Below are 25,130 nucleotides of genomic sequence, written 5' to 3'. Positions count from 1 at the left end.
TGAGCCCAGGTTCCAACACGGCGCTCACACTCCTCTCCACCCCCACTTCTAGAGAGCATCCCGGCATCTGAGAGGAGTGACAAGACAATATTCTTACTGGATTGTGACGATGAAGAGCCAGCGTTGGGCATTCAGCTTCAATCCATACAGGACGCCATCAGCCAGGTGATTCAAACAAAACATACTTTGTCTACGTTTGGCCATAAAATGTTAAAAACACAGCTACTTTCACCACCATAGTGACATGCCAGATACTGTAACCATGCTTTGGTGTTTCGGGCACGTCCGACCGGGAGGAGGCCACGGGGAAGACCCAGGACACGTTGGGAAGACTATCTCTCCCGGCTGGCCTGGGAACGCCTCGGGATCCCCCGGGAGGAGCTGGACAAAGTGGCTGGGGAGAGGGAAGTCTGGGCTTAGGCTGCTGCCCCCGCGACCCAACCTCGGATGAGCAAAAGAAGATGGATGGATGGATGGATAGTCTTAGACTTAAAATTGGTCAAATCTAGTCTTAGATTTAAGATTGGTCAAATCTGGTTTTAGACTTAAGATTGGTCAAATCTAGTTTTAGACTTAAGATTGGTCAAATCTAGTCTTAGATTTAAGATTGGTCAAATCTAGTTTTAGACTTAAGATTGGTCAAATCTAGTCTTGGATTTAAGATTGGTCAAATCTAGTCTTGGATTTAAGATTGGTCAAATCTGGTTTTAGAATTAAGATTGGTCAAATCTAGTTTTACACTTAAGATTGGTCAAATCTAGTTTTAGATTTAAGATTGGTCAAATCTAGTTTTAGACTTAAGATTGGTCAAATCTATTTTTAGATTTAAGATTGGTCAAATCTAGTTTTAGATTTAAGATTGGTCAAATCTAGTTTTAGATTTAAGATTGGTCAAATCCAGTCTTAGATTTAAGATTGGTCAAATCTAGTTTTAGACTTAAGATTGGTCAAATCTAGTCTTAGATTTAAGATTGGTCAAATCTAGTCTTGGATTTAAGATTGGTCAAATCTGGTTTTAGAATTAAGATTGGTCAAATCTAGTCTTAGATTTAAGATTGGTCAAATCTAGTCTTAGATTTAAGATTGGTCAAATCTAGTCTTAGATTTAAGATTGGTCAAATCCAGTTCAAAAGCTAGTGCCAAACTCACTCACTCAGTCCTCTTCTGGGCCGTTAGGCGCTTGAGGCGAAACAAGGAATTTCCGTCTGGTTCTGTCAGCCGCTATTCTGGGGGCAGTCTCAAGAGATAGTCTCTTACTCCAGAGCTTTTCTATGATTCTTATCCAGGTTTTTGTTGGTTGGCCTCGGTATCCAAAAAAGGGACTCTTCCCTGGAGAGAAGATGGTGGCATGTGGCACACGTGTCCAAGCCATCTCCAACGTCGAATTTGGTTGGTCTCTTTAATTGATGTTGTGGTTGTTCTTTCCCATAGTTTTCTATTTGAGATGGTGTTGTCCCAGAATATCCAACGGATGCGACAAAGGCACTTATTTTGAAAAACATCTAACTTCCTTTCAATGGATGAGCCATATACAACAAGGACACTCAGGACATTGCTCTTGAAGAACTTGATCTTTGTGTGGATGCAAAGTCCACTTGATCTCCAAGGTTTTATTTGTTTTGCTGATTCTTGTAGTGACCTCAATATCACAGTCACCGTTTGCTGTTGTCCTGCTGCCCAGATGAACAAAGTCCTGGCTGTTCTCTTTTGGATTTCCATTCAGTTTTAGGGTTGGTGGTTGCAGTGTTATTCCTCAGGACCTTGGTCTTCATTTCATTAACCGTTAGACCGATGGATGGTACTGGCTGTCTGGCTGAGGCTGTTTGTCTTTTGCTGTACATCTTGGTACTTCTGGCAGGGGGTGACAGAATGCATCCTTGGTTTACTCTGGTTTCCACCCTGAAAGGCTCAGTCCGCTCGTTGTTGTGGATGACACAGCATTCAAAGTTCTTGTAAAGAGACTAGATCACGTTGACCAGCTTCTTTGGAACGCTGTAGTATCTCAAGATCATCTGGACTGACTTAGAATGGAGTCTGTCAAAAGATGTGATCTATGCCGGACTTACCTTTCCTGAAGTCTGCTTGCTCTTCTCGTAGTATGCTGCCTTGATACATTGGAGAATAAAATGGCAGAACATTTTGCTTGTGAGCAAGAATAGTGTGATGCCTCTCCAATTGTTGCATACCCCAAGGTTCCCTTTCTTTGGTAGTTTGATGACAATACCAGTTTTCCAGTAAATGGTAAATGTATTATACTTGTATAGCACTTTTCTACTTTTAAGGTACTCAAAGAGCTTTGACACTATTTCCACATTCAAACATTCACACACTGATGGCGGAAGTTGCCATGCAAGGCCCTAACCACGACCCATCAGGAGCAAGGGTGAAGTGTATTGCCCAAGGACACAACAGACATGACTAGAATGGCGGAAGCTGAGATCGAAACTGGAACCCTCAAGTTGCTGGCACAGCCGCTGTACCACCCGATCCACGCCGTCCCTGGTGCTGTCTCAAATTTTCAAGCGTTGACCGGTCCGCAGCTACAAAAAGGTTGGGGACCACTGCTGTAGAGAATGATTTTGTTATTTATAATAATGTGGTCAATTTGTCTGCTAGTGAATATTCTTGTGTGTGAATAGAGTACCGCCAATGGCCAGGTCATTCCCTTCACAGAGACGGATGAGCCGTACCCCAGCTGTTCCTAGCTCACGGTGACACATGATTCTCTCTCAATTGGAATTGTTGTTGCCAACTCTTGCAATAAAGTCTCCCATCTGAAAGAGGACATTGTGCCTTGGAATATTCTCCAGTGATGCCTGACATAAACTGTAAAATGTATCTTTGTCATCCTCGTCTGCATTGTGGTGGGTGCACTTGCTACCAATACAGAGAACTTTCCAAATTAAGGATTTAGCCTCACATTTAGTAGGCGTTCACTGACGGGTTGCCACGGTAGCAGCGTGCTGGTATGGTTCTTGATGATAAGAGCAACTCCCTCTTGGTGATGTCATCTTTTCTTCCCGACCAGATAGTTTTCTTGGGGTTGAGTTTTTGCTTCCCAGTTTTGATCCGTCTTGCTACAAGCAAGCCCAAATTCTAAACATTAATCTCTCTTCTTGTTTGTCCTAATTTCTCTGTCTGGTAAAGAGTTCTTACGTTCCAACATCCAACTCGGATGTTGCTTTTGGGCGTCAGAACGTCTGCTCTTGATCTCTTTGTGCCAGGACAGCTTCCGTCCTTCTGCCAGGTAGATTTATATTCCTTGTTGTCGTTTCTGTAGCATAGGAGGTTTTTACGGGTTGGGGTTGGGGTTGCTGGCCTCACGCCCAACCCTCCTCTTTTCTCATCCACGCTTTGGACCGGCAATGGCGTTGCCAAAACACCAACTATTTATCTTCCTAAACAAAAAGGGCGTGCCCGGGCAAGGATGGTCCTGCCCTATCTTAGGGGAAAAACAACTGTTGAGATACAACCATTTTTAAAAGGCTCACAATTTAGCCTCCAGAAAATAGCAGGAGTTAGGAACTTTCCGCTCACAGATGCTTCTTCTCTGCCATTTTTTTTTTTTTTTTTTACAACTGACTGAAATGCTAAGGTGGCCGATTCCTTACTGTAAAATCTAACCCTAAGCCAACGCTGAGTTTGGGCTGGTAGTTCCACAGTCATCGATTTGCCACACAATACCATAATGCTCCATTTGAACAATTATCATGACAGAAAGGTCGCTCTTTTGCATCACAAAAGTTGTTGTTTTTTCACTAACATAGAGCTTCAAAGTGTGACGTGGAAACGCAATGTATCATGGGTCTCACTGCATCAAAATAGCACCTTGGGTATAATGCAAGACTCCGTCCAAAAGTTGTATTTTCAACAAGTTCCAAATAAATAACTGCCACAATGGTTGCCGAGGTCGCTTCAGGAACAAAAAGATTTGGTGAGATTTGTATCATTTCCAGCTTAGAAGCAAAGCCAAGGAAGTCGGGTTTGTGAGCTAATAAAGAGACGATGATTAGCCTGGATAGCAACCGTGAGATGATCAAACATGACTTTTAACGCCATCACCTGCTACATGTTGGTGCGTTCATGGCATTTTCACACAGGTACGTTTGAATCAAAGCCTCTTTTATTCTGTTGCACACGTAGCAATTATTCGGATGCTAGCTAAGCTAAGCTTGCTGCAAGTTACGAACGACGTACAGTATCTGGGAAAAATACCCCTATTCATCATTGAATGAGTGAGAAGACTTGAAATATCCATCCATCCATCCATTTTCTACCGCTTATTCCCTTCGGGGTCGCTGGAGCCTATCTCAGCTACAATCGGGCGGAAGGCGGGGTACACCCTGGACAAGTCGCCACCTCATCACAGGGCCAACACAGATAGACAGACAACATTCACACACTAGGGACCATTTAGTGTTGCCAATCAGCCTATCCCCAGGTGCATGTCTTTGGAGGTGGGAGGGGCCTATCCCCAAGTGCATGTCTTTGGAGGTGGGAGGGGCCTATCCCCAGGTGCATGTCTTTGGAGGTGGGAGGGGCCTATCCCCAGGTGCATGTCTTTGGAGGTGGGAGGGGCCTATCCCCAAGTGCATGTCTTTGGAGGTGGGAGGGGCCTATCCCCAGGTGCATGTCTTTGGAGGTGGGAGGGGCCTATCCCCAAGTGCATGTCTTTGGAGGTGGGAGGGGCCTATCCCCAGGTGCATGTCTTTGGAGGTGGGAGGGGCCTATCCCCAGGTGCATGTCTTTGGAGGTGGGAGGGGCCTATCCCCAAGTGCATGTCTTTGGAGGTGGGAGGGGCCTATCCCCAGGTGCATGTCTTTGGAGGTGGGAGGGGCCTATCCCCAGGTGCATGTCTTTGGAGGTGGGAGGGGCCTATCCCCAAGTGCATGTCTTTGGAGGTGGGAGGGGCCTATCCCCAGGTGCATGTCTTTGGAGGTGGGAGGGGCCTATCCCCAAGTGCATGTCTTTGGAGGTGGGAGGGGCCTATCCCCAGGTGCATGTCTTTGGAGGTGGGAGGGGCCTATCCCCAAGTGCATGTCTTTGGAGGTGGGAGGGGCCTATCCCCAGGTGCATGTCTTTGGAGGTGGGAGGGGCCTATCCCCAGGTGCATGTCTTTGGAGGTGGGAGGAAGCTGGAGTAGAACCCACGCAGTCACGGGGAGAACATGCAAATTCCACACAGAAAGATCCCGGGCGCAGGATCAAACCCAGGACCTTCGTATTGTGAGGCAGGCACACTAACCCCTCCTCCACCGTGCTTGAAATATTTCCCACATTAATGCAGAGAGTATTTCAGACTTGAAATATATTTAGTTTGAAACAAATTTGTCCAGGAGACACAAGACACAACTTTGGACACCTCTCATTGAGATGGAAAATGGAAACGAAAAGGGATGTCTTTTGACAGTTTGGCACTTCCCAGTCAAATGACACAATACTTGTATCGGTCACATGGTTTTCTTTACGTTTTTTTTCTTAAAGTGACACACACGTCGAGGCATGGAGGGTCCTCATGTTTCAATATGGTGCGAGCCATCACAGGCATTCCTGGTATCACTCAGGTGTTTTTGTGTGTGCTTTAGGACAAACATTGCTTGTTGGAGCTGGGACTGTCCTGTGTGGAGGCTTTGCTGAGACAAGACATTTGCCCCATTGTCATCCACATCCTCCCCAAGACTAAAAAATGCAAGAAGCTGAGGTTGGGGCACTTTTACTGCTTTGGTATCATTTTCAGGCATCGCCATAGGAATCAATTAATCTATGACATTGATTGTTGATTGGGGGGATGCAAAATGCATAAGAATAATGGAAGGATTATTCATTTCAAGATGAACAACCAGAGCTGTGAATCTTTGGGCACCACACGATTCAATTCAATTATTGGGGCTAATGATTAGATTCAAAACTATTCGCGATTCAAAATCAATACTTTGGGGTGCCAGTTCTATGAATAACTATATTCCTCCATAAAATAGATAAACAGTTCTGATGCATTTTTATAAAACTGGTTTTGTTGAATATATTTCCACCAAACATTGAATAAAGTCAAATACAAATAATGCAACAAGGGAAGTATCTTGTGTAAAGTAAATGTGTACAGCAGATATACAGTAGATCATCTACATCAATAATATGATTTGTCTGAGTGGCTGGACAGGACATATAAAAACAATAAATAAATAAATACAAATAAAAAAACAATCAAATACATTTTGCCTGAGTGGCTGGACAGGACAGATTTAAACAAAACAAAACAAAAAATAATTTAAATTTAATTTAAATTATTTTCCTACTATTTTCTGCCAAATAAAGTGAATATAAAACATTTTTATGTACTATAAAAATGTAAATTTCTTTTTTTTTTTTTAAACTATTTTATGCCAAATAAAGTTAATATAAAACTGTTTTTTTTTAAATTACTATAAAATATACATTAGATTTTTTATTTTTTAATAAAAACAATTTCCCTACTATTTTCCGCCAAATAGTTAATATAAAACATTTGTTTAAATTACTATTAAATTATAAATTTGGTTAAAAAAATACAATAAAATAAAAAAATTCCCTACTATTTTCTGCCAAATAAAGTTAATTTAAACTTTTTTTTAAATTACTATTAAAATATTATTTTTTATTTATTTTTTAAAACAATTTCCCCACTATTTTCTGCCAAATAAAGTTCATATAAAACAAATATATTTTTAAAAATTGTATAAAATATACATTTTATTTTAAAAATGTTTCTACTATTTTCTGCCAAATAGTTAATATGCAACATGTTTAAATTACTATTAAATTATACATTTGGTTTAAAAAAATCCCTACTATTTTCTACCAAATAAAGTTAGTATAAAACTTTTTTTTTTAATTACTATTCAAATATAAATTTGATTTAAAAAAATAAATCCCTACTATTTTCTGCCAAATAAAATTAATATAAAACATGTTTTTAAATGTACTATAAAATATAAATTTGATTAAAAAAAAAACAATTTCCCTATTTTCTGCCAAATAAATTTGGTATAAAACTTTTTTTTTAAATTACTATTCAAATATAAAAAAAAATGTTTAAACTTAACTATTTCTCTAATATTTTCTGCCAAATAAAGTTAATATAATACTTTTTTTTTAAGTACTTTTAAAATATAAATTTGATTTAAAAAAATGTCGAATAAAGTTAATATAAAACATATGTTTAAAGAAATACTATAAAAACATAAATTTGATTAAAAAAACAATGTTTTTACTATTTTCTACTACTATTTTTATTTATTTTTCATATAAAACAAATATATTTTTAAAAATTGTATAAAATATACATTTTATTTTAAAAATGTTTCTACTATTTTCTGCCAAATAGTTAATATGCAACATGTTTAAATTACTATTAAATTATACATTTGGTTTTAAAAAAATCCCTACTATTTTCTACCAAATAAAGTTAGTATAAAACTTTTTTTTTTAATTACTATTCAAATATAAATTTGATTTAAAAAAATAAATCCCTACTATTTTCTGCCAAATAAAATTAATATAAAACATGTTTTTAAATGTACTATAAAATATAAATTTGATTTTTAAAAAAACAATTTCCCTATTTTCTGCCAAATAAATTTGGTATAAAACTTTTTTTTTAAATTACTATTCAAATATTTAAAAAAATTTTTAAACTTAACTATTTCTCTAATATTTTCTGCCAAATAAAGTTAATATAATACTTTTTTAAAGTACTTTTAAAATATAAATTTGATTTAAAAAAATGTCAAATAAAGTTAATATAAAACATATATTTAAAGAAATACTATAAAAACATAAATTTGATTAAAAAAACAATGTTTTTACTATTTTCTACTACTATTTTTATTTATTTTTTTAAATGTACTATAAAAATATAAATTTGATTTAAAAAAAATGTCCCTACTATTTTCTGCGAAATAAAATTAATATAAAACATATTTTAATGTACTATAAAAATATAAATTTGATTTTAAAAAAATGTTTTCCCTTTTTTCTGCCAAATAATAATATAAAACATATATATTTTAAAAAATGATTATAAAATATACATTTGATTTTTTTTTTTAAATAAAAAATTCCCTACTATTTTCTGCCAAATAACGTTAATATACGAAAACAATGTATATACTATAAAAATGTAAATTTGATAAAAAAAAACAATTTCCCTATTTTCTGCCAAATAAAGTTAATATATAGCACTTTTTTTTTTTTTAATTACTAATAAAATATGAATTGGATTTTTTTAAAACAAACAATTTTCCTATTTTCTGCCAAAACAGTTAATATAAAACTTTTTTTCAATTACTATAAAATATACATTTGATTTTTTTTGAATAAATAAAAACAATCTCCCTACTATTTTCTGCCAAATAATTCATATAAAACATTGTTTTAATATACTATTAAAATATAAATCAGATTTTTTTTTTTAAACAATTTCCCCACTATTTTCTGCCAAATAAAGGTCATATAAACCTTTTTTTTTAAAATACTAATAAAATATAAATTGGATTTAAAAAAACAAAACAATTGTCCTATTTTCTGCCAAAAAAGTTAATATACAATTTTTTTAAATTACTATAAAATATACATTAGATTTTTTTTTAAATAAATAAAAACAATTTCCCTATTTTATGCAAAATAATTCATATAAAACATTTTTTTAAATTACTATTGAAATATAAATCAGATTTTTTTAATAAAAACAATTTCCCTACTATTTTCTGCCAAATATTTAATATAAAACATTTGTTTAAATTACTATTAAAATAAAATTATTATTTTTTTATGAACAATTTCCCCACTATTTTCTTCCAAAAATAAAGTTCATATAAAACATATATTTATGTATATATTTTTATAAATTTTAAATTTGTTTAAAAAAAAATAAAAAATTAAAAAAAACAATTTCCCTACTATTTTCTGCCAAATAAAGTTAATTTAAACTTTTTTTTTAAAATTACTTTTAAAATAATGTTGTTTTTTTTATGAACAATTTCCCCACTATTTTCTGCCAAATAAAGTTCACATAAAACATATACAGGTATATATATATTTTTTTTTTAAATAAAATATAAATTTGATTTTTTTTTAAATCCCACTATTTTCTGTCAAAAAGTTAATATGCAACATGTTTAAATTACTATAAAATTATACATTTGGTTAAAAAAAATCCCTACTATTTCCTACCAAATAAAGTTAGTATAAAACTTTTTTTTTAAAGAATAATAAACTTAAACTTAAACTTAAAACTTAAAATTACAATTCAAATATAAATTTGATTTTTTTTTTAAATAAATCCCTAGTATTTTCTCCCAAATAAAGTTAATATAAAACATGTTTTTAAATGTACTATAAAATATAAATTTGATTTAAAAAAACAATTTCCCTATTTTTGCCAAATAAAGTTGGTATAAAACTTTTTTTTAAATTACTATTCAAATATAAATTTGATTTAAAAAAACAAAACTATTTCTCTACTATTTTCTGCCAAATAAAGTTAATATAAAACATATATTTAAAGAAATACTATAAAAACATACATTTGATAAAAAAAAACCATTGTCTTTACTATTTTCTGCCAAAGATATATATTTTTAAATGTACTATAAAAATATAAATTTCATTTAAAAAAAATGTCCCTACTATTTTCTGCCAACTAAAATTAATATAAAATATATTTTAATGTACTATTAAAATATAAATTTGATTTGAAAAAAAAAAAAAAAAATTCCCTATTTTCTGCCAAATAACGTTAATATACAAAAAAGTTTAATGTACTATAGAAATGTAAATTTGATTTAAAAAAAACAATTTCCCTACTTTTTTCTGCCAAATAAAGTTAATATATAGCACTTTTTTTTAAATTACTAATAAAATATAAATTGGATTTTAAAAAAACTAAACAATTGTTCTTGTTTCTGCCAAAAAAGTTAATATTTAATTACTATAAAATATACGTTTGATTTTTTTTTTTTATAAATAAAAACAATTTCCCTACTATTTTCTGCCAAATAATTCATATAAAACATTTTTTTAAATTACTATTAAAATATAAATTTTAATAGTAAAAAATTTTTTTTTTACTATTTCCCCACTATTTTCTGCCAAATAAGTTCATGTGAAACTTTTTTTTTTAAAATACTATAAAATATACATTTGATTTAAAAAAAACAAAACAAACAAACAGTTGTCCTACTATTTTCTGCCAAATAGTTAAGATAAAACATGTTTAAATTACTATTAAATAATACATTTGGTTAAAAAAAAAATCCCTAATTTTACCAAATAAAGTTAGTATAAAACTTTTTTTTTAATTACTATTCAAATATAAATTAGATTTAAAAATACATAAAAATCCCTACTATTTTCTGCCAAATAAACATTATTTTAAATGTACTATAAAATATAAATTTGTTTTTAAAAAAATAATACAAATTCTCTATTTTCTGCCAAATAGTTAGTATAAAACTTTTGATTAAAAATAAAACAATGTGCCATTTTCTGCCAAATAAAGTTAATATAAAACTTTTTTTTACAGTACTATTAAAATATAAATTTGATGAAAAAAAACAATTTCCCTACTATTTTTTGTCAAAGTTTATATAAAACATATCATTAAAAATAACTATAAATTATTTATCAGTTGAATTGTCCCTTCTTTTTTTTAATATACCGTATATATATAAAAAGTGACTTTGGTTATTTTGCATATTGCTTGTTGTGAAAAAAAACACTCTGTAATGGCAAAGTGTCATTTCTCCGGCTGTAATATATTTTCTTCTCTCACCACGAACACAGAAAGTTTATCTCCACCAGAAAGAGAACCTTCTTCCCCCGCTTTGACGAGAGCGTGATGGAGGACGTGTGCCAGACGGAGGAGCTGCAGCTGGACAGTCTGCCCCTGCTCTACCACACGCTGGAGTCCAGCACCTGGAGCTGCACGGAGGAGCTGCTGGCCGCCATACACAACGCCATCACCCGCCAGCAGATGGCACTAGCCTGGCTGGAAGCAGACAGGCTGTAGGAGGATGCTTCTTTAACACTCTTACTTCCTGGGTGGGAGGGAACAATTCTCCTTTCATCACTTCAAACTATTGACCCATCACATCAAACTATTGACCCATCAAATTAAACTATTGACCCATCACATCAAACTATTGACCCATCACATCAAACTATTGACCCATCACATCAAACTATTGACCCATCAAATTAAACTATTGACCCATCACATCAAACTATTGACCCATCACATCAAACTATTGACCCATCACATCAAACTATTGACCCATCACATCAAACTATTGACCCATCACATCAAACTATTGACCCATCAAATTAAACTATTGACCCATCACATCAAACTATTGACCCATCACATCAAACTATTGACCCATCACATCAAACTATTGACCCATCACATCAAACTATTGACCCATCAAATTAAACTATTGACCCATCACATCAAACTATTGACCCATCACATCAAACTATTGACCCATCACATCAAACTATTGACCCATCAAATTAAACTATTGACCGATCAGATTAAACAATTGACCGATCAGATTGAACTATTGGCCGATCAGATTAAACTATTGGCCGATCAGATTAAACTATTGGCCGATCAGATTAAACGATTGACAGATCAAACAATTGACCAATCCGATTAAACGATTGACAGAACACATTAAACTATTGATCGATCAGATGAAACTATTGACCGATCAGATTAAACGATTGGCCGATCAGATTGAACTATTGGCCAATCAATTTAAACTATTGACTGATCAAACGATTGACCGATCCGATTAAACGATTGACCGATCACATTAAACTATTGACCAATCAGATTAAACAATTGACCGATCAGATTGAACTATTGGCCGATCAGATTCAACTATTGACCGATCAGATTAAGCGATTGGCCAATCAGATTAAACGATTGACCGATCACATTAAACGATTGACCGATCAAACAATTGACTGATCCGATTAAACGATTGACCGATCACATTAAACTATTGGTTGATCAGATTAAATTATTGACCGATCCGATTAAACAATTGACAAATCACATTAAACTATTGGTCGATCAGATTAAACTATTGACCGATCAGATTGAACGATTGACCGATCAGATTACAAGATTAGTCTATCCTATCGTTTGGGTTCTGATAGAATTCAGGTTTTACCCTGACTTCCTGGATTATTTTCTAGCCTTGTTACAAGACGCAAACTAGGCACCGGCTCAAGCACTTGGTGGGGAAACAAGCACTAAGCACTCAAGATTGGACTCAGCCGGACTGCCTGCAAATTTTCCATGCCAACAAAGCAGGCATGCCTGATTAAAAAAAAAAAAAAAAAAGCGCTCAAAAGTACAGCAAGGCTCCTCTCTTTAAAATTAGCTAGCTCCATGCTAATTGACATTGTATTTGCCATAGACATGCTATCAATTAGCATTAGCGATTTAACATTTATTAAGACAAAAGTTTCAAAAATCAGTACTGTTGAGTAATTGTATCGATTCCTATAGGAGTTGGTGCCGTATCGACTCGAATGTGAACGTACCTTTCTGTTGACAGCAGAAAGTGAGGTGATTTGACTAAAGTAGATGTAATAATGTCTGAATGACAGCAGAAAGTGAGGTGATTTGACTAAAGTAGATGTAGTAATGGCTGAATGACAGCAGAAAGTGAGGTGATTTGACTAAAGTAGATGTAATAATGGCTGAATGACAGCAGAAAGTGAGGTGATTTGACTAAAGTAGATGTAATAATGGCTGAATGACAGCAGAAAGTGAGGTGATTTGACTAAAGTAGATGTAATAATGTCTGAATGACAGCAGAAAGTGAGGTGATTTGACTAAAGTAGATGTAGTAATGGCTGAATGACAGCAGAAAGTGAGGTGATTTGACTAAAGTAGATGTAATAATGGCTGAATGACAGCAGAAAGTGAGGTGATTTGACTAAAGTAGATGTAATAATGTCTGAATGACAGCAGAAAGTGAGGTGATTTGACTAAAGTAGATGTAATAATGTCTGAATGACAGCAGAAAGTGAGGTGATTTGACTAAAGTAGATGTAATATTGTCTGAATGACAGCAGAAAGTGAGGTGATTTGACTAAAGTAGATGTAATAATGGCTGAATGACAGCAGAAAGTGAGGTGATTTGACTAAAGTAGATGTAATAATGGCTGAATGACAGCAGAAAGTGAGGTGATTTGACTAAAGTAGATGTAATATTGTCTGAATGACAGCAGAAAGTGAGGTGATTTGACTAAAGTAGATGTAATAATGGCTGAATGACAGCAGAAAGTGAGGTGATTTGACTAAAGTAGATGTAATAATGTCTGAATGACAGCAGAAAGTGAGGTGATTTGACTAAAGTAGATGTAATAATGTCTGAATGACAGCAGAAAGTGAGGTGATTTGACTAAAGTAGATGTAATAATGGCTGAATGACAGCAGAAAGTGAGGTGATTTGACTAAAGTAGATGTAATAATGGCTGAATGACAGCAGAAAGTGAGGTGATTTGACTAAAGTAGATGTAATATTGTCTGAATGACAGCAGAAAGTGAGGTGATTTGACTAAAGTAGATGTAATAATGGCTGAATGACAGCAGAAAGTGAGGTGATTTGAATAATGGCTGAATTGTTCATTCTTCATATTTGACTGGACTGTTTTCACTTTTCAAAACATTTGTGATAAAAGCATGACTAAATGTGCGTGTAACCTAGGAGTTTATTATCCCCCACGTGCGCACTTGACTTATTTACACTTTCTCATGACATGTGAGAAAAGGAGTAGGAAGAAGCCGAGCTTATTCAATCCCACCTATTTTATTTTTTTCATTTAATAGCAATTTTTTTTCCAGGTTGTGTCTCAGCCTGTAACAAATGAATATGAATAAAGTTGTGGTGTACACATGAAATAGTTGAATATGTGGCATTGATCAATAATGTTCAGGATTCTTCTTTGCTTAATACGTTCCTTCATTTCATGTTGAGTGTTGTACGTGCATACACATATTTCTGTCAGATTTCTCTTCACAAGAACAATTGTTGGAGAGTTTTGAATAGCAGGTTATGGTTTGCTGTTTGCAAATGCACCACATCACTGAATTTCAAGATTGTATATTTAATCAAAGGGTTAGAATGACCTTTTTTGTAAGCGGTTAGTGAATGAAGTGTACTTTTGTCAATCACTTATAGTAGAGAATGTTTTGCCCCTTCAAACACATATATTCTATATTAATCCACTTTGATTGATTCAGTATATTATTCAAGTGTGTTGTATATTTTCAATATGTTGTTAAACTTGAACTGTTAAACAATGACGTTGAGTAACTTACAAGACGATGCAGCTTCGCGCCTTTTTCTCCTCCGTGCACCACAACGGAAATGCGTTCCCTTCAAACCCGTCCGACCGGAACTCTCTAGTCATGACTCAAGTTCCGTGAGTGAATTATGTAAACCCGCTACAAAGTATTGTATAATAATATGTATAAAGCTGAATAATAATAATAACAATGTCTGATCTACGTAGAGAGGTAGAAAACAGTCAGACTCACTCTAAGTGTAGGAACAACTGGGTAAAATGTATATATTTCAATTTTGTCACCAAATACTGTAGGTTTTGTGGAAAAACTTGCAGTTATGTCCGTTTATTTGTATCTGTTTAGTGTACTCAGTACTGTAAAATACCCCAAAGGTAAATCATAATTGAAAGGTCGTAATTGTGAGCTAAAAAGTCATACATATAAAATAAAAAGTGGAAATTATGAGATAAGATAGTCGGAACTATGAGATAAATGGTTATGATTATGAGATTCTTAAAAAGTCATAATTATAAGATAAAAGTTGAAATTGTAAGATAAAAGTCATAACTATGAAATAAAAAGTTGTAATTGTGAGATAAAATGTCGACATTATGAGATGAAAAGTTGAAATTGTAAGATTTATTTACAAAATAATACGAGATAAAATGTTGAAATTGCGAGATACGAAATTCAAAATTAGGAAATAATATGTCATGATTCTGAGATGTCATGATTATGAAATAAGTCAAAATCATGAGATAAAAAAGTCGAAATTACATGATAAGAAACGTGAAATTATGAGAGAAAAAAGTCATGATGAGTAAAAAAGTCAAAATTATGAGATAAAAAGTCGAAATTGTGAGATAAAAATTCATAATTGTGAGACAAAATGTTGTGATTATAATATTAAATCTCAAAATTATGAGATAGGAATGTACAATTATGAGATAAGAAAGTTTAGAATTAGGATATAAAAAGTCATAATTCTGAGATAAGATGTAAAAATTGTGAGATAAAAATGCATAATTGTTATGTTATTAGACTTATGATGTTATGATGTTAACATTGAGATAAGAAAGTCAAAAATTATTAGATTAAAAAAAATCGAAATTATGAGATTAAAAAGTAAATCATTATGATATAAAAGTCATAATAAGGAGATAAAATGTCATAACTATGAGACATAAAGTCTAAAATAGGAGATGACAAGTCAAAATTGTGAGATAAAAAATCATAATGATGAGACAAAAAGTTGCAATTATCAAATGAAAAGTCAAAATAATGAAATTAAAAAGTCATAATTATGAGATAAGATGTCATGATTATAAGATGTAGACATGTCAATAAAATGACATAATTATGAGATAAAAAGTCATTATCATGAGATAAAAATGTGAGATAAAATGTCATAATTATGAGATAAAAAGTCGTTATGATATTAAAATGTTGACTATGTGAGATAAAATGTCAAAATTACTCCTCTCTGAGCTGCCACCTTACCGTGGGAGAAGAGTTTGCGTGTCCCAATGATCCTAGGAGCTATGTTGTCCGCTCGTTATGATATGAAAATGTCGAAAATGTGAGATAAAATGTCATAATGATGAGATAAAAAGTCATTATCATGATATAAAAATGTCGAAAATGTGAGATAAAACGACATAATTATAAGATTTAAAAAAACATTTTCACGATATAGTCATGTCGAAAATGTGAGATAAAATGACATAATGATGAGATAAAAAGTCATTATCATGTGAGCTCAAATGTCCTAATAATGAGAATAAAAAGCCTCAATGCGCCCTCTGAAGGCCAGCAGCAGTACTGCACAAGCTCCTCCCCCCCGTGTGAACAACACTGGCCTAGTGAATGCGCCCCCTGAAGGCCAGCGGCAGTACTGCACAAGCTCCTCCCCCCGTGTGAACAATATGGCCTAGTGAATGCGCCCCTGAAGGACAGCGGCAGTACTGCACAAGCTCCTCCCCCCCGTGTGAACAACACTGGCCTAGTGAATGCGCCCCCTGAAGGACAGCGGCAGTACTGCACAAGCTCCTCCCCCCGTGTGAACAACATGGCCTAGTGAATGCGCCCCTGAAGGACAGCGGCAGTACTGCACAAGCTCCTCCCCCCCGTGTGAACAACACTGGCCTAGTGAATGCGCCCCCTGAAGGACAGCGGCAGTACTGCACAAGCTCCTCCCCCCCCGTGTGAACAACACTGGCCCAGTGAGTGCGCCCCATGGAGGACAGCGGCAGTACTGCACAAGCTCCTCCCCCTGGAGGACAAGCTCCTCCCCCCGTGTGAACAACACTGGCCTAGTGAATGTTGGCTAAAGCAAAATGGCCGCCAGTAAACTAAGCGAGTCTGTCAGCCGCCCAGGGCTCGTCTCTCTTCGGTCTACAGCCTGAAAAGCACGGCGGAGGGCGAAAGGACAGCCGACTGTCAACATTGGAGTCACCTTTAACGTTCGAGCGATGTCGTTTCTTCTCCAAGTCAGCCTTGAAAGCCTGGAGGAAGGAGCTCGCTAAGCTAGCTTGCCTCGCTAGCCGAAGCCCTTTTTTTTTCTTCTTCTTCTTCTTCTTCTCCTTGTTGTTGTTTTGTTTTTGCACACACGCACTTTATCTCCCATGTGATTCCCGAGGTGAGTCAGTGTTTGAATATTGACTTGCTTTCAACGTCTACATGCTGCTCACAAACAAACAATTAGGCTCGAAGTGCGTTGTTGTGGCGAGACGTCAGGAGAGTTAGCGCGTGCAAAACACTGACTGACACGTGCACGCGGTCATCATGTGCAACTTGGGCAAAAGGGGTGCACTATTTGGCAGTAAGGGGTGCACTATTTGGCAGTAAGGGGCTGACGAGCAGGCTGGGTCTGCAGGCACCTTGCAGTCTTGACGGTCATCGCACCTCCCGGGCTTCTCTGCTCATTGCATCCGAGCAGCAGTGCCTCTTGGTCGGCCAGCTGCACTCCTGTGGTGCACCCCGAGTGTCCTTAGCTGATATTTATGCTGCTTTTTATTTGTTATATGCTGATAAACTGCTATATATTGACAGAAATGTAATTGGCGTACATGGGACACAGGTGTGGTGGCAGGTAACATAAATATACATAAACATTAGAGATGTCCGATATTATCGGTCGTTAAATGCTTTTAAATGTAATATCGTAAATGATCGGTATCGGTTTCAAAATGATCGGTATGGGTTTCAAAAAGTAAAATGTATGACGTTAAAACGCCGCTGTGTACACGGACGTAGGGAGAAGTTCAGAACGCCAATAAACCTTAAAGGCACTGCCTTTGCGTGCCGCACACTCGCATAATATCTACGGCTTTTCACACACAAGTGAATGCAAAGCATACTTGGTCAACAGCCATACAGGTCACACTGAGGGTGACCGTATAAACAAGTTTAACACTGTTACAAATATGCGCCACACTGTGAACCCACACCAAACAAGAATGACAAACACATTTCAGGAGAACATCTGCACCGTAACACAACATAAACACAACAGCAGAAATACCCAGAACCCCTTGCAGCACTAACTCTTCCGGGACGCTACAATATACACCCCCGCTATCCCCCCCAACCTCAACCCCGCCCACCTCAACCTCCTCATGCTCTCTCAGGGAGAGCATGTCCCAAATTCCAAGCTGCTGTTTTGAGGGATGTTAAAAAAAATAATGCACTTTGTGACTTCAATAATAAATATGGCAGTGCTACCACTGTATATATCGGTATCGGTTGATAGCAGTATCGGTAATTAAGAGTTGGACAATATCGGATATCGGCAAAAAAGCCATTATCGGACATCTCTAATAAACGTGTTGTTACTGCTGACCTGCTACTTGTTTGCCAGTAGGGCTGCAACTATCCAACATAATGTTAAGTTAAAGTTAAAGTACCCATGATTGTCACACACACACACACTAGGTGTGACAAAATTATTCTCTGCATTTGACCCATCACCCTTGATCACCCCCTGGGAGGTGAGGGGAGCAGTGAGCAGCAGCGGTGGCCGCACCCAGGAATCTTTTCTGGTGATCAGCATCAAGCAGGGAGGTAATGGCTCCCATTTTTATAGTCTTTGGTATGACTCGGCCGGGGTTTGAACTCACAACCTACCCATCTCAGAGCGGACACTCTAACCCAGTGGTTCTTAACCTGGGTTCGAGCGAACCCTAGGGGTTCGGTGAGTCGGCCTCTGGGGTTCGGCGGAGCCTCCGCCGCGGAGGTCAGGACACACCCGACTCATCGTGTAAATAAAAACTTCTCCCTATCGGCGTATTATGGATACCCCCAAACAATGTTCCCTCTAATTTTCCATATGCGTGGACCAACTCAGTGGCCTAGTGGTTAGAGTGTCCACCCTGAGATGGGTAGGTTGTGAGTTCAAACCCCGGCCGAGTCATACCAAAGACTATAAAAATGGGAGCCATTACCTCCCTGCTTGGCACTCAGCATTAAGGGTTGGAATTGGGGGTTGAATCACCAAAAATTATTCCCGGGCGTGGCCACCGCTGCTGCCCACTGCTCCCCTCACCTCCCAGGGGGTGAACAAGGGGATGGGTCAAATGCAGAGGACAAATTTCACCACACCTAGTGTGTGTGTGACAATCATTGGTACTTTAACTTAGATGTGCACACTGTGGCCACACCAGCAGCACACCTGTCCCAAACCTGACTAAATACCAAGTGAAATGTTTTATCATTATAATCAAATGACAGCAGTCATTTCCATGGTATTATTTTCTAATATAAGTGTTTTGGCCCACTTACAATGACAATAACACAAGATATTGTTTTTCATGAGCTGTGTACTAGTATTGTATGCCTGGGTGGGGGTCCTGCTTCGGAAATAATTTGTACCCCTCTCCAATATGGCATTTAGTTCCCACTAAAACATTCACATGTTGCACAATGAGATGTAAACATGGGATCGTGTGTACATTCCTGTAACTTTCTGTTTGTAAAATATACACATGGCATTGCAGTGGCCGTGAGGAAACAATGTCCGCATATTTAAAGTTCTGGGAAATCCATGTGGTCGGATTATATCCAGTAAACGATTAATCGACGCAACAGATTATAAATCTTTGGTAAGCTTTTTTTCTTAACGATTAATTGTTACAGTCCTATTTGCCAGTAACAAATATTTGTAGTTTTTTGTTTGTAAACAACGGGCAAATAGTGAAAGAAAACCACAATAGCAAAAAATGCGTGTAAAATGCCTACTTTTGATGCTAAGAAATCCTGGATGATCCTGCCCCTCCAGCGTAGCGTGGTGTCGACATTCTCCGGTTTCTGATCAACATTTCCAATTAAAGTAACTGTAGTGTCGACAAGACCAATAATCGTCAATAAATCAATGATTAGAGAGATAAATGAAAATGTACTTGATAACATTGCCCTCGTTAATACCTTGTCATCTAGATGCCGTGTGTGTTTTCTTTGTCTTCCGCTTCCAAACAGGAGGGTTCACTCTGTGCATCGCTCTCAGTGCACGTATTCATTGGCAGAATTAAGCGGAACGGAGTGAACCCTCTCGTCCGTCATCTGCAATTTGACACGGACAGAGCCTTGCTAGTCGCGACTCGCCAGTGAGAAGCACCCCTAAGTGATAAAACTTTGGGAATATTTCCAAGTGCGCGAAATGAGCCCACCAACACGGAGGAACAAGCCAGTATGCTGAATTTGTTGGAAAGTGCTGGCCCAACAGCAAAAACCCGCCCAGTTTTTACAACTCCAGGGGAAAAACTGCACTTCTAGATGTTCAATGTTTATTGAAGTGCAGTTTTTGCTAACCGAGAGTTGCAGTTTATTTTGTTTGTTTAACTTATTAGGATTAGAGCTGCAATGTTACTTGTTTTCATTGTGGGCCACAATGCAATTAGCTGCCCTCCGTGAATATATATGAATATAAACATATTATTACACAATTTGCAAAGGGAATTGTTTTCCATTATTATATTTTTTTAATTACAGATTTTTGGATAACTTGCTTTGAAATGATAAGTCAAGTTTACAAGCAGACATTTAAGTATTTAAGCCGTAAACATGCCGCGTAAATGTCGTGGCGGGCCAAATCTGGCCCCCGGGCCTTGAGTTTGACACCTTTAATGAGCGTAACTCCTACAAATTGATGAAATCCAAGCTACTTTTTTTCTACAGTGGCGGGCCACAATAAAATGATTTGGCACGCCACCTAAAATGACGTTGTGGCGGTGCCACCTTAAACGGTTTGGCCCCGGGCTTTGAGTTGACACCTGTTGGTTCAGTGAGTATACACACTGATGAAATCTGGACTGCACGGAGTGGCCGGAACTTTAAATACGCAAACATAGTTTCCCTACGGCCGCTGCAAAGGAGCGCACAGGATAGAGACAGTGTGAGTATTGAGATCTGTATGGCAGACACTTGTTTTGTTTTTCATTCATGCACACATGTTAAAAGTGCCATTTTAATGTCGATGATGTGCATTAAGAACAAAAGAATGAAGGTGATGGTAGGCAAAAAAAATAGTTCATTTTTGCTATTTTTCCTAAAATTAAAATTAAAATTCCTAAAAATATCATTTCAGAGAGAAAAAGTACAAGTGTGTTGGTTTTCCTGCTAATAAAAAAAAAAGGATCAAAAATGCGTGAAATTTGGGGTGTTAGGAATATGCGGCAAGCCACTGTGCGAGGACAAATGAAATGTGTATGTTATGTTCTTCACAGACAGGAGAATCAGGAAAGGGAACAGCCGTTAATGGAAGACAAAAAAAAGAAGAAAGACGATAAAAAGAAAAAGGAAACCTCTCAGAAGGTATGTTATGGTTCATCTCAGCATGTTACCGGCAACATTTCAATAAAGTTATGTTTTGGAACTTAAAGCTTTGGCCAGATATTTGGTCTAATGTGCAGATGATAACTACTGTGATTTATTTTTTACTGTCACACTTTCTGCTTTATAGCTGACCCATTTGCTCTCTATTTTAGGTGCCAGAGCAGAAAATCAACGGTAAATATAACTTTTTTTGATGATCTTATATTTATTCCTTGCCGTGTGTGTGTATATATATATATGTGTGTGTGTGTGTATGTATGTATGTGTGTGTATGTATATATATATATATATATATATATATATATATATATATATATATATATATATATATATATATATATAAACGGTAAATATAACTTTTTTTGATGATCTTATATTTATTCCTTGCCGTATGTGTGTGTGTGTGTGTGTATATATATATATATATATATATATATATATATATATATATATATATATATATATATATATATATATATATATATATTCTTCAGGGAAACCTGCAAAACAGGCTTGTAGGGATGATATAGCCTCTTGTATTTTTTCCTGACCTTACATAAATACATACATACAAAAGTTGTAGAAATGATTGGAAACTCAAGACAGCCATGACATTATGTTCTTTACAAGTGTATGTAAACTTTTGACCACGACTGTATGTACTGTATACACTGCTTATCGACACAACAATAAATAATAATTGACTCCCCTTTATTTCCCAGTGCCAGAATCAGCCAAGCCCTCGGGTTCACAGCAACTCGCCACCCCAGCCTCAGTCTCCCCCAACCCTGGCCCCAGTACCCCATCATCCCCTGGTCCTGGTGCCACAGGGCTTTCTGCACCAGTTCCCCCTGGTGGCGGGAACAATGCAAAGCAGCGTACTGCTGTGGCCAACGGACAGCCCTCCTCCCCTTCTGGAAACCAAACCTCCCAGCAGCAGCGATACATGTCCCGAGAGGTCCCACCAAGATTTCGCTGCCAGCAGGACCATAAAGTGCTACTGAAGAGGGGGCAGCCACCACTGTCCTCCATGCTTCTTGGGGGTGGCAGAGGAGATGATAGCACTAGTGGGAATGGGGTTGGGAGTGGCTGGGGAGCCACACCAACTCTTTCCGCCCAAGACGCAGAAAACTCCAATGCAGACACAGGGCTGGGTACATCCTCTCCTTCACCAACCAACACTTCATCCTCATCATGTGTGACTGCTCTGTCGTCTTCATCTACTACCACTTCAGCTTATGCAAATTCCACATGGGGGGCAGGATCTGTCAGCCTGTCCTCCTCTCAGGGTTGTGACAAGATTATTGTGGATAGGACTGATCTGGACAACTGGCCTAGCATCCTAGGCTCAGCCAAATTGAGTTCTGATGGGTCCGGAGGAGGGACGCAGGAGCAAGACTGCCCTGGTAACAAAAACAGTAGTGCCTCATGTAGTGAAAGAAACATCCAGCAGAGAGGGGGAGCAGTTGAAGGAGGAGCAGGGAAAGTGGACAATCCCTCTCCACCTTGTTCTTCTCTTCCTTCCTCCATTTCATCACAAAACGAATGTGTTCAGACAGGAGGTGGTATATGGAGCTCTTCCACCTCCTCTCGGGTGGAGGCAGGGTTTGGATCGGCAGCATTTTATAATTCCAAAGTCTCCAATCTGCTTCCCGGGCCTCAAGAGAGTCCTGTGGATAGCAACAGCAGTCTCCCTGGTGCCATTTTAAACCCCAATGTGAACCCCTCTGCATGGCCAGCACTAGTACAGGAGGAGGCCTCAACTTCAACAACTTACAGCCTTCCTGTACACTCGTCCTCATTTCCTGACAGTACCACCTCTCCCTCCCTTGAGCTCACAAAGACAGCAGAAGTAGAGATGCCTAGAGAACTGCAGGAGCCCTTGGAAAACCCAACGTTAGAGCTAAGTTCAGGTGGAGGAGCACTTGAAGCAGAACCAGGACCAAAAAAAGAAAGTGTGGACGAAAGGGTTTCTAAGTCTGACATCAATGGAGAAGAGAATGGGAATAACTCTGGCTCTCTGTCTTCTTCCGATGCCTCCTCTTCATGGAGATCTTTGCCCGCTGTGCCCTCTACGGGTGCCTCACAGGAAGATCAATGGGGAGGAGGGGAGACTCAAGCCCAGGGGCAGGAAGGGAATCTGTGGGGCTTTGATAACCAGGGTGACAATACAGGGTGTGAAAGAAGAAAGGGTGACGTTGGCTCAAATATCCAAAAGGTATCTCAGGGAGTGTGGGAAGACAGAAGTTCAGAAACCGAGTGTGGCGACCTAGCAGAATGTGTAAGTAACTTGGCAATAGTGGGTGGAAAAGGAGAAGGTGGCAGCAACAGCGGTGGCAGTAGTAGTGGAGTCAGTGAAGGTGGCGGAGGCAGTGCTTTGTCAGACTCTGCGTCACCAAAGTTTGCAGCTATGGAAAATGCTTGGGACAATCAGAAAGTGATAGATAGTGGAGATGCAGTAGAACAAGAAGAAAAAGGCTCTGTAGGCAAAGGACCATCCTCTTCCAGTGGAGATGGAAGTGAAAGTGGTGGAGAAGGGAGTGTTAGTGGGCCGGGCAAAAAGGATGAAGTCCAGTCTGTGGTCCACCCCTCCCAACAGACCTCCAATGCTGAAGTGGCCTTACTTGGCATGCTCAATCGATCTGACCTGGATCCCAGGGTTCTGTCTAACACGGGATGGGGACAGACCCAGATTCGACAGAATGTGTCCTGGGATTTGGACAAGACCACAGGAGTGGGAAACAGAAATGAAAAAACGTCATCTTCCACATTCACATCAGGATCAATGAACACCAATAATCGCAGTTCTGGGTACATGTCTAATTCCAGGGTAAATAGTAATGATCAGTCTGCCAGCAGCCACATTGACAGCATGAACACTGGCCCTGCTTCAGCAAGAGAATCATGGGATGGTGGTTCCTCACAAGTTACTAGTACTTCTCCCATGTCTGATGGCATCATACCGAAGCCAGGAATGCCTGCTATGGAGGGCAGTAAAGGAAAGGCTGCTCGTGGTTGGGGTGATCTTCCACCTGAGAATCCGAGCAAAGGATGGTCTGACGAACACAGCTGGGGGGACCATAAAGGAGGGAACTGGAGGGATAATGCGGAACATACCAGTGGGTGGACAGTTCCTCCAGAAGATAAAGGGACAGTTGGATGGAAGGGAGCCGAGAGAGCAAAGGTTGGTGGTTGGGAAGGAGACTGGGCCCAGAATGATTGCAAACCTAGTGGTGGGTGGGGAGATGGGCGAAACAGAAGCGCAAGCAGCTCTGAAAACGTATCCACTTGGGGTAACCTGGATGAAGGTGGATCTCAACGGGGCGGATGGGGAGACACATCTAAGTCTCACCAGGACTGGGGGAGTTCCAAGCACACAGCAGCACAGCCAAACAGCCAAGTGGCAACAATGAAAACCCCAAATCAGCAGCATCAATCACAAGGGCACCACCCACCAGGAGGAACCACCCAAGGAGGCTGGGAAAGCCGGGCTAGTGTTGTAGCTGGGGGTCCACCATCCAAGAATCAGAACCAAAGTCCGGGCTGGATCTCCGGCCCAATACCACAGATTTCTGGGGATGACTCAATCGAACCCAGTGGCTGGGATGAGCCCTCTCCCCAGCCAATCGGTCGCAAAATGGAAATTGACGATGGAACTTCAGCCTGGGGAGATCCTACCATCTACAGTGGAAAAAATGTGAACTTGTGGGACAAAAATAGTGCTTCAGCCAGTGAAAGCCAGGCTCAGCAGGCCCCAACACCACCTAGCATGTCCATGCAGCAGCAGCCACCTCGACGACAACCGGGATTTCAACACCGGGACGCGAACTCTGGAAACACAGCCGTTGGTAAGCATTGTTTGTACGATTACAGATTTGTATTTTATTCTCAGCAATCTCCCTCCCCTATGTTTTCTATATTGAATCTTTAACGTGCTAATTGTCAACTTGAATGTT

The 25,130-nt window shown here is 38.0% G+C and overlaps 1 protein-coding gene and 1 pseudogene across 3 annotated transcripts in view; both read left to right on the top strand.

The window, feature by feature from the left end:
* LOC133642322 (caspase recruitment domain-containing protein 11-like) overlaps nucleotides 1–14,249 on the top strand; it is a 78,097-nt pseudogene extending 63,848 nt beyond the window's left edge.
* Nucleotides 14,250–16,644: 2,395 nt separating this feature from the next.
* Nucleotides 16,645–25,130, top strand: part of LOC133642626 (trinucleotide repeat-containing gene 6B protein-like) — a 35,984-nt gene continuing 27,498 nt past the window's right edge. For all 3 annotated transcript variants that reach the window (XM_062036936.1, XM_062036937.1, XM_062036935.1), the window contains exons 1-4: nucleotides 16,645–16,984; nucleotides 21,066–21,153; nucleotides 21,327–21,348; nucleotides 21,897–25,022. In XM_062036936.1, the coding sequence (XP_061892920.1) occupies nucleotides 21,097–21,153; nucleotides 21,327–21,348; nucleotides 21,897–25,022 (3,205 nt within the window). In that variant the 5' untranslated portion in view covers nucleotides 16,645–16,984; nucleotides 21,066–21,096. The remainder of the gene's footprint in view (nucleotides 16,985–21,065; nucleotides 21,154–21,326; nucleotides 21,349–21,896; nucleotides 25,023–25,130) is intronic.

The sequence above is a fragment of the Entelurus aequoreus genome, linkage group LG25 (genome assembly GCF_033978785.1).
Source record: "Entelurus aequoreus isolate RoL-2023_Sb linkage group LG25, RoL_Eaeq_v1.1, whole genome shotgun sequence".
Classification (NCBI taxonomy): Eukaryota; Metazoa; Chordata; class Actinopteri; order Syngnathiformes; family Syngnathidae; genus Entelurus; species Entelurus aequoreus.
Note: the sequence above shows the minus strand (reverse complement) of the source record. Positions and strands in the feature narration are given on the sequence as shown.